Raw genomic sequence first — 14,802 nt, forward strand, 5'->3', positions numbered from 1 at the left:
CCTCAAGATTCTAAATTCTCTGAAAACAGCAACTCTGTCAGACTCATCACTAGATTTTCAGCCCCCCAAACGAACGATTACTAACGATTATTGCATGTGTATTTGGTGCCACGTTATCACGTTAATTGCTCTAAGCCCGTGTTTCATGTAATCCTTTCTGATGAGTAAAAAGTATTCTAATCCCAAACTTATCGAGAAGGAAATTGGGGCTTGCAGAGATCACGGTCCAAGACGTCAAAGCTATCAAGTCGCAGAGCTGGGATTTGAACCCAGACCTGTCTGGTTCTAAAGTCTACGCTCTTAGTCTTGGTGTTCAGTCGGCCTATTTAGCGAGCGCTCAGTGGAGATCCACTGAATTATTATTGCAAACCATAGGGGCCAATGGTACAGACACTCCTTAAGAGAAACCAACCACAAATGTCCACTTTGACACTTGGATGCTTTTTATGATGTGCGTCCCTTTGATGTTTATACTTCCTCTATCTGGCTACTATCTGGGATGAGGGCCAGTTTGCTTTCTCAGAGTTCACAAAAGGATGAGGTCTGACAGAGTGGCGCCATATTGGGTCAACATTTCCTTGAGTGTGCCACGACACAAGCCTTGACATTGGCTCTGAGACCTTGGAATGGCAGTTCCTGTGGCCAGGTCTGCAGGTGGGTGAGGGGAGCATTGGTGGTCGTGAGTGTTTGAGATGGATTAAGGGATGGCCAGGAATGGCGTGTCCCCAGCCACCTGACGGGTGACGCACGCGCCTGGGTCCTGAAGGTTCTTCCCTCCCTTCCTGTGCCCTTTCCACTGAAGTCAGGGTGGGAAGATGGGAGAAGGCTGAGGGAATGAAGGAAGAAAGGACAGAGCAGCACCGGGGAGGAGAGGAGGACGAGCAAGGGGAGCAGCTGGGGGTCGGTAACCTAGAGCAACATGCCTGCGTAAACACGTCAGGAGGCGGAGTGGACGAAGTTCCCAAAGAAAATCGGGACCCTCTGTGCCCCATCCCAGTGCCCACTCCCACCCCCGTCCCACTGTCTCGGGAGCCTCTTCCGGCAGCTGGCTGCTGTGTAGCGTGGTCCAGGCGGCTGCAGAAGGGCCGGCAGACCCTCCAGCCCCAGAGAGAGGCTGTGCTGTGCTCAGCCTTTCCATTTCGGCTGCCCTCAGGCCTCCAATGTCCCGGCCCTGCTCCTCCTGTCCTGCTGTCATTCGGGGTGGTGCAGGGGGCCCCCTAGCATGGCCGAGCGAGCGGGTCACCGGGGAGCATGGGGCTGGTATGCAAGGGGGCGTTTGTGGCCCAGGGAGTGTGTCAGGGAAAGGCCATCTAAGGAGCGCTTGCGTGTGAGGCGGTCGGAGAGAGCACAGCTGGAAGACAGCCCGTCGGCTGAGGGTGGTGGCAGCAGAGGAGAGGCTGTGCGAGGAGGTGTGGAGAGACACCGCATCCCCGGCAGTGCGAGGGAGGTGCGGCGAGCGGGAAAATATGACCCGAGGTGACTGTGAGACGGAGCAGATGTGAGAAAGGCGTGTGTGCGCGTGTGCCTTGCTGTGGAAGGAAGCAAAGGTGAGTGACAAGGTGGCTGACAACAGGTCGAGGGCGAGGGGAGGAGGGAACGAGCTCCAGATTGTGCCCACAGGTGATGGGCGTGGTAAGAAGCTCCTCGGGAAGAGGGGGCCTGGCGTTGACATCGCCTTGTGTGTGTGTGTGTGTGTGAGTCCGTGTGGCACACGCTCACAGGGCTGCCCTGAATTTACAAAATGGGCTTCCTCTGAGCATCTCGGGCTGTCGCTCAGCTGCCTGGGCCACGCAGCACGGACGCTGCCAGAAACATGCAGGGCCTGAGGAGTGAGGTGACTTGCCCCGGGTCCCTCCAGGATGTCAGGGAACGTCACACCGCCCGCCTCCTGGCCGCCGGGTCCCCCGTGTCCCCCCTCATCCCACACACCGGGGGCCGCAAAGCCACAGCCACGCTTGTGTGGCGGAATCCCCTGGCTTCGAGAAGAAAGAGCAAAGGACAAACACGAAGATAAAAAAGACTCAAGGTCTGGGCTCATCCCCGCTGCTGACGGGGGTGGGAAGATAGGCTTCCAGGGACGGTTCCGCGAGGTGCCTGCTAGATCCCTCTCACCTCACGCAGGCGGAATTAGCGAAGTTCTCCCCGGCTGAGGGATGTAGATTGATTGCCTGGTTTTATTAAGGACAAAGTGCTTTTTGATAGTGTGAGGGAAGCGGCTCCCCAGGGCGGGGATTCCGGCGCCCGGAGCTCCCCGCGCATCGATCGCTGGGGCTTCCCTGTCTGGTGCGGAGCTGAACACGGGCTTTGGCAAGCAATAAAGAAGCTCGGATTCTTCCAGGAGGGACCCCACACCGGGCACTGCCCTCGGCAGTCATTCCCACACTGACCACACTGCAGGGATGGCCGGTACCCATAGCCAAACTGGTAAGCCTTTGAAGGCTGGCTGGATGCCGGTATCACACGGGCCGCTCGCCACATACTATCGCACTCACTCCTGACGCAGAACAGAACGGGGATGGGTCTCTACCAGGGAAATGAGGTATGGATGGCAAGGTCAAGCAAACTCATCAAGGTCACAACAATGACAACATGGTGCCTAGATTCCCACTTGGCTTTGGTTGGGTGTTAAAACACGGGCTCTCACCCCTGTTCCGCATGGCCCGTGGCCCGTTTCCTGACACAGGGTCAGATGGACACTGTTCCTCTGACACCATTCCCCGCGGGACCATGATACGGACCCCAAGACTCTAAAGGGATAGTCTTATTTGGTAGGAATATCTGCATGGGATTTAACAGAATTCCGGGATATTCTGGGCTTCTGAGGCTGTGAGGTCAGCTCTGTTTTGGGATTTGGAAGTCACAGATGAGTCTCAGTGCTCTTTTGACTTTCCCCAAATATCTTCCCCTTCCCGTGATCAGTTCCTGTGTTCCTCAAGCAGTTTGGTGGGGAGGGTGGGCTGGAAATGAACCTCTAGTACAGGGAAGATGCTGAAACCTAGACAGATGAGGTGACTTGGCCAAGGTCACAGGGAGTCTGAGCCTTCCACCTGAGTGTCCCAAGTGCACCTCTGGTCAGGAACCCTCCCTGCCTCCCCCTCACAGATGGAACAGTGGCCGCTGGGCAAGTGTGGAGACGGGCCCCAGCCTGTGGTTGGGAGCGCCGTGCGCGGGTAGGACTCACTCTTGACGGTGAGGAACATGGACTTGCTGATGTCGGTGCCCACGCCGTTGCTGGCCTGGCAGAGGTAGTAGCCCATGTCCTCTTCCAGGACGTGGCGGATCAGCAGTGAGCTGTTGGCCAGGATCTGGGTACGGCCGGTGAGGGGGACCGGGTGGTACTGCTGCGGGCTCCCACTCCCTGGAAGGAGGCAGCTGTTAGGGGGCTGGGGCCCAGGCTATCACACAGGTTGGGTCAGGCTGGAGTGCCCCAACGGACATCTTTCTCCTGCTGACCTAGGGCTATCTTGCAGCACTCCCAAAGTGCTCCTCTGGGTGGCTGGAAGGCCTCACAGAGGTCTGACCCTGCCCCAGCTCTCAGGTAAGGGGGTGGAGTTGGGGACCTCAGCTCAAAGCCTGCCCTGGCGCTGAGCCTCAGGGCTGAGCTTGGAGACCAAGAGTTGTCTCAGGCCACTTGGCCACAGGCAAAGGCGAGATGGAGCCCTAAAACGGCAGCTGCCTGGTCTTGGATGGCCAGGTCTGGGAAAGAAGCCAGCCATCTTCCAAGGGGCGGCTTTGTGGTCTCCTCCCCATCTCCCCATTGTCAGTGATGGGCACGGCCTACGACAAGAGGTTGGCATGGGACTTGGTCATATACCAACTGTGCCCTTGGGATGATGTTAGGCTCCAAGAAGGACGGCAATCCCAGAATAGTTTGGTGAGGAGCAGGGGCCTAGGAGGTTCCGGGACCCCAAGCAGGGTGGGGAGGGCTGGGGAAAGCAGACATACTCGGAGTTCTAGGGCTGGATGGAGGAGAGGAGAGGTCAATCTGTGGGGACTAGAGGAAATCTGGAGTCGGCATGCTAGCTGCTCCCAGTCTGCCGATCCCCGAGGGCGGCGGAGGACAACGTCCAGAGTGAGTACAGCTTGGGATCCCCTGAAAGCTTAGAACCCAGGACTCCCACCTAGAGCTCCCACCCAAGGGTAGGAGTTGTGTGTGGGAAAACGGGCCCAAGCCCCCATCAGCTTCCTTCTCCCCACTCCCTGACCGGGCTCGGAAATGCTGGCTGGCCAGGGGCTCACCCTTGGCATGCTTCCACATGACCTTGGGCGGTGGGTAGCCATCCACTGAGCAGTTGAGCACGCCGGCTTTGCCGTAGATGCCGTCCTGGTTGTTGGGCTGGACCACAAATCGCGGGGGCACTGTGGGAAGAGGGACGGTTAGGGAGAAACCAGTCATCTGTCTCTAATGCTCTTCTGTGGTCTCTAACCTCCTCATCTGTGCCAGCCCTGCCTGCACCATGGTCAAGTTTAGAAGAGGCAGCTCTGGAACTCAAGATGCTGAGGGGTCTTGCTGAGGACTGGGAGTCCCGCGACCCAGCTCTCACCCTGCCAGTGGCTAACTGAACAGGGCCTCTGGGTCTGGGCCTGGAAAGCAAGAGATTTGAACTTCTTGATCTTAGTTAAGGCCAGCTGTTTTCCAACCCCAAATCTAGAGACACTGCTGGCAGCCAACGGGGCTGGGCCCTCACTCCCCAGCCTCAGCCTCTCGGCTTACCACGCACGATGAGCTGGCGCTCCCGGCTCACAGTGGCCGCCGCGTTGCTGGCGATGCACGTGTAGTTGCCGTTGTGCTTGAGGGAGACGCTGGAGATCTGCAGGGAGCTCATGAATTCCTTGCTCTCGATCGTCACGCCCGAGCCTGAGATGATCACCTGTCCATCCTTCCTCCAGGTGATGCGGATGGGCATGTCCCCCGAGGACACCACGCAGGGGATATAGAGCAACTGGCCGATGGAGGCAGGTGGGAACTCAAAGGGCTGGATTAGAGGGGGCACTGGGAAGGCAAAGGGGGGTGGATGCTGTCAGACGCCCCCGTGTGCCCCAGCCTGGCCAGCAGCGACTGCCTCACGGCTTCACCTCCCGGCCCCTCCTGCCCCTGGGGGTAGAATTCCCCAGGGCAGCAGTGCGTTGTCCTATACCTGCAGACAGGGCTGCCCCTGGAGGTTTGCTCTCATCCCCTTGCCCGCCCAGGCCTGGGCCCACTGTCTCTGTGTAGGGCATTCATGGGCCTGCATTAATCCTGACCCTCAGACTTGTCCCTGCCATGATGCTGTGTTCCTGGATTCCCATCTGCCTGCAGACGCTGCTCGGTTTTTGCCCTCACTCTCCTGCTGCTCCTCAATGGCCCGGGGCCACCTTCTCATCCCAAAGATATGTCAGCTCTCTGAGACCTGTGAACGACAGGGGTGCTGTGCCCCAATGTCAGGCGTGGGGGACTGTGTGAGTGTGAAGGGGGGCACTGAGACTGTCCCCAGCTCCTGCCCCACAGCTGTGCCTCCGAAAGCCAGGATGCTGTCTGCTGGCCTCCTCCAGCAGAGCTCCCATCTCCCGCCCCAGCCCTGCCCATGGTTTTCATGTGCTAGCACCCTGAATCCTTCCCCAATAACATGATGTAGCTTAACCATTCCCACTTCACAGATGAGAACATTGAGGCTCAGAATGGAGAAGTCACTTGCCCTTGGCCATCTAGCTCCTAAGAGGTGACAGAGGGAATTGAGACCTGGTGTCCCTGTTCTCAGGGTCCACGCTGTCTCCCTGTGCTGCCTGGTGCCTCTCCAAGAAACCCCAGACACGCCCTGCCCAAAGACTCTTTCGTCTCATCGGTGAGCCCCCGTCGCGTGGCAGGGAGGAGCAGAGAGGGAGCCCTGTCCTTTGTGAGACAACCAGTATGCCACTCATCCGGCTGAGCGGGATCTGCACAGCCTCCCTCCCCGCCCAGAGATCCAGCCCACCCCACAGCCCACATCTTCGCCCCTGAGGGGCCTGTCTGGAGCCTGAGCCTCTGTGAGAGGGATCCTCCTTTTTCAGCTCTGGCTAGGGCATCAGCCATTATCTTCATGATAACTCAATTAGGCCACAGCGACTTCCCCAGCAAGTGGGGGGAGAAGAGAGAGAAGGAGACAGACAATTAGCTTAACAAGGCTGAGCACCCCGTAGATGAGATCTCCTTTCTGCAATCAAATAATTAAATTACAAGGCTGTCCACAGTCCTCTGGCCTTCTCCCAGGCTCCAGCACCCCGCCCTCTGGGAAGCCTGCTGCTTTCCACCTCAGGCCTACCCACAGGGACCACCAGCAGGGCCGAGCCCTGGGGGGAGAGGATGGTGGCATCCTAGGCATGCCCAAGGCCCTCCCTACACCCCAAAGCCCTTCCTGCACCCCAAGGATTTCAGGGCTCAGCAGGGAGCTTCCCTCCCAGAGTGGTGGGGGTTAGGCATAGAATCACCCTTGGCAGCCCTTTGGCTCCCTTGGAAAGTTCTTGATCAAGAGCCTAGGTCCGGAGGAAGTGACATTTTTGGAGGGATGGGATGAGAGCCATAACCTTCAGCAGGGTGTTTAACTGACCTTCCCAGTGTCCTCTGCCACTTTACCCTTCATCCTGCTACAGGGGCTCCATCAGTGTGCCGTGACCACCCGCCGCTCCAAGTCTTAGCCCGTGCCTCGGCAAACACAGTTGGACCCTTATCCCTCTTATTCCCATCATGCGTGCTCCCCCCAGGGCCCAGATCAAGGTCCACGGGGGCTCTGGTTTGTCTGGATCTCCCCATCCCAATCTCTGGCTGCCTACTGCCTGGGTTAGGGTTTGCCCGAGTATTCTGGGTGGTTTGCTGGGTCTTGGGGATCTCCAAATGAGATTTCTCCAGAAATCTGGAAAGCTCCTGACTCTAGTAATGGTCCCATGCCGACTGCTGGGATTTCCCAGAGGTCCCTCTGTTGGGCTCTGCCATTTCTCTCCCTGGGACTGTTTGGGCGCCTGGATCAGACTAAGGCTTCTGACCTCCTGGGATGTTTTGAGGGAACTGTTGCAAAGACCCAGATCTGCCTCTGGTTTGTCTCTCTAGGCCAAACAGAACCAGGCCTGGCCCAGTTCTCCTTCCCACAGAGGCCGGAAGCTAGAGCCCACAGGCCTCCAGGGAAATGCCTCCTCGTCCACTCAGAAGCTCTGCAGTACTACGTCTTCTGTGAGGCCTGCCCTCGTCCCACAGCACCTGTGCCCACCTTCATCATGGCACCTGTCATAGGGCAGGAGGGTGGCGGTTTGCACTCCTGCCTTCCGTGGGGGGTCTGGGAGCTCCTCTAGGGCAGTAACTAAGACTGACTTCCCTGGCCAGTTGCAAGAGTCCAATAAATGCCTGGTGGATGAGTGAATGAATGTGAACACATGCTCAGATATGACTTCCTGGGTTGATCTTAGACGTTGAACTGTCAGGCGGGCCAGGGTCGAGAGAGCACAGGATGGGGGTCCGTCCAGAAGAGGGGGGTTCCTATGCCATTCCTGAAGATGCTATATTGATGCTATCAAGGGAGCTTATCCCTTGGTCCTTCCTGGGGGTCAGGCCCTTGCTCCCATGGCCCCAGAAGCAGCTCCTAGGCACACTTGAACGTGACCAAGGGGAGACTCAAGGGTTGCAGAGGAGGATGTATGGGCAAAGCTAGTTCTGGGAGGTTCTACCAAGGAGGAGAGGGCCGAGGGGCTGTCAAGGCTAAAGGAGCAGCCCCAGGGATGAGGGGGGGCTTGTCTCGCGCTGTATTTCCTCTGTGAACAGAGCAAGTGGCAAGCAAAAGACTGAAATCAGGCAGGGAGACTTAGCTCATGCAAGGGAAGACTGTCTCTCTTAGTAAGAAGGGATTTGGATAATGGAACAAGTTACTAAGGCAGGTTAATTCATTAATTAACTAATTCATCTAATATTTATGAAATGCCTAGTCTGTGAAGGCATTATTATGCTCCGTGTGGGCTGGAGAAAGTAGAAACATGCTTAAAATACAGATAGAACCCCCAAGAGCTCATCATCTGCTAGGGAAGGCAAGATATTTCCCTCAATGATTATTGGACAGGCACCACCTGAGTAGAGAGATGCTGAACTCAGAGCCGTGAGACTTCTCACTCGTCTGGCTGGGTGACCGCGGCCTCACAGAGGAGGTAGCATTTGGGCAGAGAGCTAAAGGACACAATGTACATGGGGTGGGGGAGGGGGAAAGGCTGAGCCATGATGCAGAGGCCAACCAGGGGGGATCACTCCCTTCTGGCCTTCAGGAATAACGTGGATGGCTACTGCGATGCCCCTGGAGACAGGAGCCGACCAGTACCCATCCGGGGGGCTTGACATTCACCTGGGCTGGCCAGACCTCTCAGAAGCACAATTGTCCTGTGGAAGGCAGACAACCAGACAACACACCAGAGATCCAGGGCAGTCTCTCGGCCCCCTCTACCTTTTGCCCCTGCTGCAGGCCGATGAGGCAAGGAGGTGTCCCCTTAGGAACCCTTTTTTGTAGGTGTTAGGGGCCAGAGCTGCTCATGGAATTTCCTGGCTCCAGGCTCTGCTCAGATACTTCCATAACCGCAGGTACAGCAGGAGGGAGAAGAAAGTCCAGGGGTCCTGGTTCCTTCACAGGCTCCCTGCCTAGTGGAGGAGCCCCGTGAGCCAGAGGCTCTGAGAAACAGGGTGTGGGGGCTCTGGGATGGGTGTGCGGGCAGCGGCCCCAAGGTGGGGCTGCTTTCCGACCCGTGAGTCAGGGATGTCTTCCCCAACGCTCAGAGGTAGACGTGAGCTAACTGAACGTGTGTGTGTCCATTTCTGCCTCTGGGAAAGCGATCCTTAGTAGTGGGGTGGGGGAGGGGGTCCAGTTCTGATGACCTCTATCGCAGTGATGAGCAGGGACCTCCGAGGGTCGACTGCACAAAGGACCCCCCCGCCCCCGCCGTCCCTGAGTCCCAGCATTTCTCCAACCCCCAGCCCAAATGTGAGGGGGCATGCTCTGGCCACAGTCATCTGTGGGGAGAGGACAACTCCGTGCTGAGGGAGGTGGGGTTGGAGCAAGATGCTACCATGGTGAAGAGGCCAGAGGACAGAGTGGCTGGGGACGTACAGTTGTCGCGGCCATCTAGGAGGTGCCCGGCCACCATAAAGCCTTTACGGCCCCCTGCTGGGAGCGTTGCACAGATGAGGGCGTGCCAACGGCCAGCCCAGACCATAAACACTTTATGGTGTCGCTCATTGTCTGTCTTTGAGACTGAGCCTTCTTATTTACTGTGCCTGCTTAGTGGAGAGAGGGCACTGGGGGGAGTCGGCGTGTCTGCCCGTGTAGCACAGAGGTGGGGAGACAGCCGTGCCCAGGAGCTGGGTTCTGGCCTCTGTCTTCCGTGCGAGTGAGCAGATACAGGCCACCTCCCGTCAACCACCCTGCCTCCGCCCTGAGCCTCCATTTCCTCATCTGAAAAACCAAGGAGTTGGACCAAGTAATCTGTAAAGCCTCTACTATTTTAGGAATAATAATAACTTCCTTTTTTTTTTTTTTTTTTTAACACAACCCTCTCTTTCTCAGGAGGGCCTCCCTTGGCCACCCTATTTAAAATCACAGATCATTCCCAACTCTTCTTGGCACTTTCATCCCAGCTCCTTCTCTGAATAAGGGAATAAGGCCGCTGGCGGGAGCTTTCCTGGTGCCCCCCTCTCCCAGGGACAACCAGACTCTGCTCCTACGGAACCCATTGTATCCCCTCCCTGTGGGTTCCAAACCTCCACCTCTGCGGATGGCAGGCATTGGTCCCAGGGACTGGCTTTTTCCTAAGCCCCAACCTAGGATCACAGAAACCCCCAACCCACTCACTGGAGTGGAAGGGACCCTCCTCCAAAGGCTCCGGGCGCAGGGCAGGCACTGGTTTGGGCTGCCAGGGAAGACAGAGTGTGGGTGTGCAGTATGGGCACTGGGGAAGGAGCGGATGTGTGTGTCCTCTTCCGTTCACGCTCCACAGGGGCCTGGCAGCACCGCCCACCCCCGGCCTTGCAGAGCATGGGCTGCAAGACCCTCTTGGCCTCGTTTTGGCTCCAGAGGCCCAGAGAGACTCAGATGTGGGGATGGAGATGTTCTCTCGCTGAGCTGAAGCCAAGGAGCCCCAGTCGCAGCCTGCCTTCTTAGTTAATTAAACATTCAGTCCGCGTGCCCAGAGATGCTTTTCTGCTACATTATTTTTCAGCTACGGGGGGCCCTAAAGACATCGAATCTAGGTTGGATCTATGTGCCCGCCTCTTAGCATCCTGCCAGGGAAGTCTCTAGATGCCCGGAGAGGAGCACTTGCCTTCCCGACAGCCCTGCTCTCCCTTGCCAGTAGGCGTCACATGCCCCAAGGCCCAAGGGGCCCACATAGCATGCCCACCCTCTCCCGGCAGCCCTCCCACCTTGCTGGGCCACAGCAGCTCACCTTGGCAATATTTCATCTGGTGTCACTCACAGTCACCTTTTGTGTCTCAGGAATGGTGTCTTACAGGAGGGTAGGGACAGAGCCAATATTCGTGCACACATGACTGCTGACATGCGTGCGCATGCACACGCGTGCATGTGTGTGCAACAGTGGACAGGTTAGTATGTGTATATTTGTTGCATGGACATGCATATCATATAGAACCAATGAGTATATGTGTGTATCCACACACACAAAGGACTCTGCACATGTGTGTGCATGTGTGTTGGGTGTGTTCTGCTCTTAGCTCAGTGTCTGAAAAATTCATCAGAAGACCAGCAGTCCCAGAAGGAATGGGGTCAGCAGTGGTTTTTCCAGCTCCTTGGAGCAGCATGGGTTTCTGCTGCTTCCTGCCCGCAAGCCCACGGCCCCCCAGAGAGATGCAGGGTGGGAGGGGCTTCTAACCCATCCTCCGTGTCCAGTGCTCTGTTCCACATCCACCTGGCCTTTTGCTGTACCCTGGCTCTCTGCTCCGGTCCCCTGAGTGGGACGTATGTCCCAGCCAGGTGATGGGAGTGGGCTCAGCCGCGCTGCCCCTGGACCCGGCGGGCCTCACCCAGAGTCAGGGCCCCACTGCACGCCCAGGGGCACCTCCTCCACCCTCCTCCTTGAGTAGCTCTTGGAACAGCACATCAGCTAATCAAGCAGCATGCTCATAATCAGCTCTGATGGGTTCTTCTGCAAAAGTGCATTCTAATGAGGTGGGGAGAGGGAGTCAGGGAGTGGGAGGATGGAGGACCTGAGCTTTCCGAGTGGAAGGGGCAGGGGGTCCCAGAGCCCCACACACAAATGCCACTTCTCGGTCTGGAGAGAAAACAGGGGACCCCCGTCCTTCCAGGGCTGGATCTTCAGACCCTGAGGGCAGGGAAGAGGGAATGTGTGCACACGTGCCCCATACCTTCTACACATGCATGGTGTTTGATGAACGCGGGGCTTTGTGCTGGGTGCGGGAGGCACGCGTGCCTGGTGCATGGGCTCTGCCCTCTAGATCTCTCCCTCTCTCTCTCTTACACACACACACACACACACACACACACACACACACACGCACTCCCCCTTTCCTCTTGTCGCTCAGCACAATCACAACAGGCCCAGAGAGTCGCTGAGACGGAATGCATCAGATTCAATTCATTAGGACTGATCGCTCCCTGAATGGGGTTGAATAATTGATGAGCAGGAGCGGCTTTCTGGATGTTCTGCGTACTCTGAGGCTCGCCGGAGCCCTGTTATTTATTTATTTTTTTTAAGCCAACAAACCCGGCCAAATGCTCACTGGTGCGGGAGGGCAGAAGGGAGTGGAGCAAAGGTTAGATGTTTTAATATGTGATGTTTACAATGTAAACTCTCGGTCCACTGCTTGTAAGGGAAATGGATATGGGCAGCCCTTGATGCTGGGAGGGGGTAGGCAGGCTCTGCTATCTTCCACCACCAGCAAGTGGGGGAGGTGGCCTGTGAGGCTTGTGAGCCTCCTGCCCAGGACTCCGGGCAGGACAGAGGTGGGACAGGCCTCAGCTAAGGAGGGGGCCGGGGTGCCCCTGAGCCTAACTAAGGAGTAGCAGCGGGAGGCAGGGAGCTGACGCCCTAAGGTCTCATGGCACCTGCTCTGGCTTGAAATGGCCACGGCCCCACAGTTTTGGGGCCAAAGTGAGTCCTCCCAGCAAGCCAGTACCACCCAGACTGCTGTCTCAGCTTCAGCTCGGGAAATACTCATCGGCTGGCACGGTGACAGGTGATGGGTGCCCAAGGGCGCCGGTGACATGCGGGGCAAGCGAGGGAAGTGCCGGCGCCGCCTTTTGCTGCTACTGTTCAGTCTCCTGACCGTCCACCAGACACTTCACCTGCTCCTGCCACTATCACCCCACGCTCAAAGGGGCCACAGCCCAATGCGGTGTCTGTCTCCCCCGATTCTTCCTTCTCCCAGACTTCCCTCTTTCTGTCCACAAATCTGCCCTTGGATCTGGATTCAGGGGCCTGGGACCCACTGGGGCCTTCCCCTCTGCCAGGGCCCCTGCTTGGGCCTGGACCCCTCCCCCTCCCCCGCCCCAGGTCCCAGGCCAGCTTTCCTCTCCTGGTGCATGTTGGCCCCAGGGTCCCTTCCTTCCTGCCCTGGGGTGACCTCACACAGGTGCCCAGGCAACAGGGGCTCTCAGCCTTCTCAGGGTCTCTGTTTCCCTTCCTGACTCTCAGGGGGTCTCCGAGGCCTCTTTCTTTCCTGAGGTGGAGTGTGGAGAGTGGTTCCTCCTCTTAGCCCTCCCCTCCCCCAGCTCTGGGTTAGAGCCCAGGGCCTGGAGGTAGACAGGCCTGGGACACATTCTGCTTCCAGGTGACAGTTACCTGACTTTTTTGTGCCTCTGCCTTTTCTGCCTTGGAAACTGGGGAGAAAATGGCACCTGCTTGAGATAAGGGGGCTGTGCTGGGGTTCAATGAAACTGAGCGTGTGGAGCGCCAAGTCACAGTGACTGGTGCGTGGTGGGCCCGCCACAGTGATATTGGTCTCATTATGACAGCGGCTAGAGTCTGGTGCTGGAGACCAGCACGGTGGCTGGAGACCACAGCCCTCCTTCCTCCCTTGCGGGGCCCCAGGCTGGCGTCTCCATGCTCCCAGAGCCTCAGGCTTTCCCAGTGCTTGACGCCCTCAGATCCTTACCCACTGGGGCCATGAGTGACCTCCCATTCCAGCTGTCACTCCTCAGCCAGGCCTGGCAGGCATCTCCTTGCCTATCCTGTCCCAGAGAAGCCAGGCCACACTCCACTCACTCACTGCCCGGCAGTTCCAAGAACATATTTGGGATGGAGCGTGGCACACCTGTGCAGCCCCAGAACCAAGGGGACAGCTGTCATTGCTCACATAGGCACAGAGTCCCTTAGTTCCACTCATTCGTTCATTTAAGCCGCAGGCGTGTAGTGAATAGCTCCTACGCACCAGGCATCGTGCTAAGTACCCCTGCCCAAAACACGTGCCTGTCCCAGGCGAGCGAGAAGGGCCTGGGCGGAGGTTTTGTCAGGCTGTCCTCTGTAGGCCTCAAAAAGCGTGAGCAGGTAGAGGGGAGTCAGAGCCCCAGAACAGGCTCCCTCCACCCAGCCTCCTGCTGCACCTGCCTCTTGCCCCATCTTGGTGGCTCTGGTGGGCCCCCGCTGACGTGCTGCGGCTCCCTCCTGACTGATACAGCCCACCATCGCGGACTCGGGCCTCTGGCCCAGAAAGTGACCTTTGTGCCTCACATGCCTCTCATGCCTCCCGGGTCAGTGCCATGTTGTTCTGCAACCCACAGAGGGAACCTTCTTTGTCCCGCTGCAATCGCCCCCCGCCCCGCCCCTTTGCTCCCGAGCACCCGCTCAGGACCCTCCCTTCCTCGGCCTGCCACTCCTTCAGGCCAGGCTGCTGCTGTCCGAGCCATCAGCAGGTGGCGGAGAGCCCCGGGTGGGCTCGGGGTCCGGGCGAGGCCTACCTTTGACAGCCACATGGACACTCTGGCTGATGGACAGCTGGGGTTGGATGAGGACGCTGCACAAGTACTCGCCCTCGTCCATGCCCTTCTGCACGTCGGTCAGCTTCAGCGTCCCGTTCTCGAACACCACCTGGCGGTGGTTGTCGGGCAGCAGCAGGGCGTCCTTGTACCATTTGATGGAGTAGTAGGGGTAGCCGATGACCCTGCAGTTGACGAGGGTGTCCCGCCCGGCGACGGCCGTGATGTTCCTCATCGCCCGGATGCTGGGGGGGCCTGGGTGGGAGTCAGCGGGGAGGAGGAGCAGAGCAGGGACAAGCGGTTCGGTTAGCCAGGGACAGCCGGGGGCTGCCCTGTGACTCTCTTCTCCGTTACTTGGCTCTGAAACTCTCAGGGGATGGGAATTCAGTGGGGTGGGGGCGGGGTGGGGGAGAAGGAAGACTTTATTGCAAGGGTAAAGGCAGAGGCTGAAGCTGGGGGCACCCATGGTCTCTCCAGGACTCTGTTACTAGCTTCAAACAGCTGCCAACAGACATGTTCCCTGCATGCCTGGGGCAGGGATCCGTCCCCCTAATGGGACGGGGTATGTGAGCCAACTGAAGCCTCACGAGAAGGGACTGGGATTTGGGAGGGTGAGTTCTCATTTACAAGGGGATTAAGATTTGGGGGTTACAATGGTGATGTGGAGATTTTTTTTTTTCATTTAACTTGTGCATAATGGTTTTGTACCAAAAAGGATCTCGTATACATTAAATATTTAAAAGGCAGTAGGAAGGTTGTTACTGGATGAGCTGATGGTTTTCTTCTAAACAGGTAAGTGGGTTTTGTGGGTCCCTGAGAAGGGGCCCTAAGAGGGGGACACTGGGCACCCTGGCTGCAGGGAGGGGGTGTCCTC

The 14,802-nt window shown here is 57.7% G+C and overlaps 1 protein-coding gene across 1 annotated transcript in view; it reads right to left on the bottom strand.

The window, feature by feature from the left end:
* DSCAML1 (DS cell adhesion molecule like 1) overlaps window positions 1-14,802 on the bottom strand; it is a 337,984-nt gene that overhangs the window by 74,869 nt on the left and 248,313 nt on the right. Inside the window, exons 8-11 of the mRNA XM_059181885.1 lie at window positions 13,911-14,183; window positions 4,715-4,993; window positions 4,240-4,359; window positions 3,182-3,358 (exon numbers count right to left, since the gene is read on the bottom strand). Of these exons, the coding sequence (XP_059037868.1) occupies window positions 3,182-3,358; window positions 4,240-4,359; window positions 4,715-4,993; window positions 13,911-14,183 (849 nt within the window). The remainder of the gene's footprint in view (window positions 1-3,181; window positions 3,359-4,239; window positions 4,360-4,714; window positions 4,994-13,910; window positions 14,184-14,802) is intronic.

This window comes from Mustela lutreola, chromosome 1 (genome assembly GCF_030435805.1).
Source record: "Mustela lutreola isolate mMusLut2 chromosome 1, mMusLut2.pri, whole genome shotgun sequence".
NCBI lineage: Eukaryota > Metazoa > Chordata > Mammalia > Carnivora > Mustelidae > Mustela > Mustela lutreola.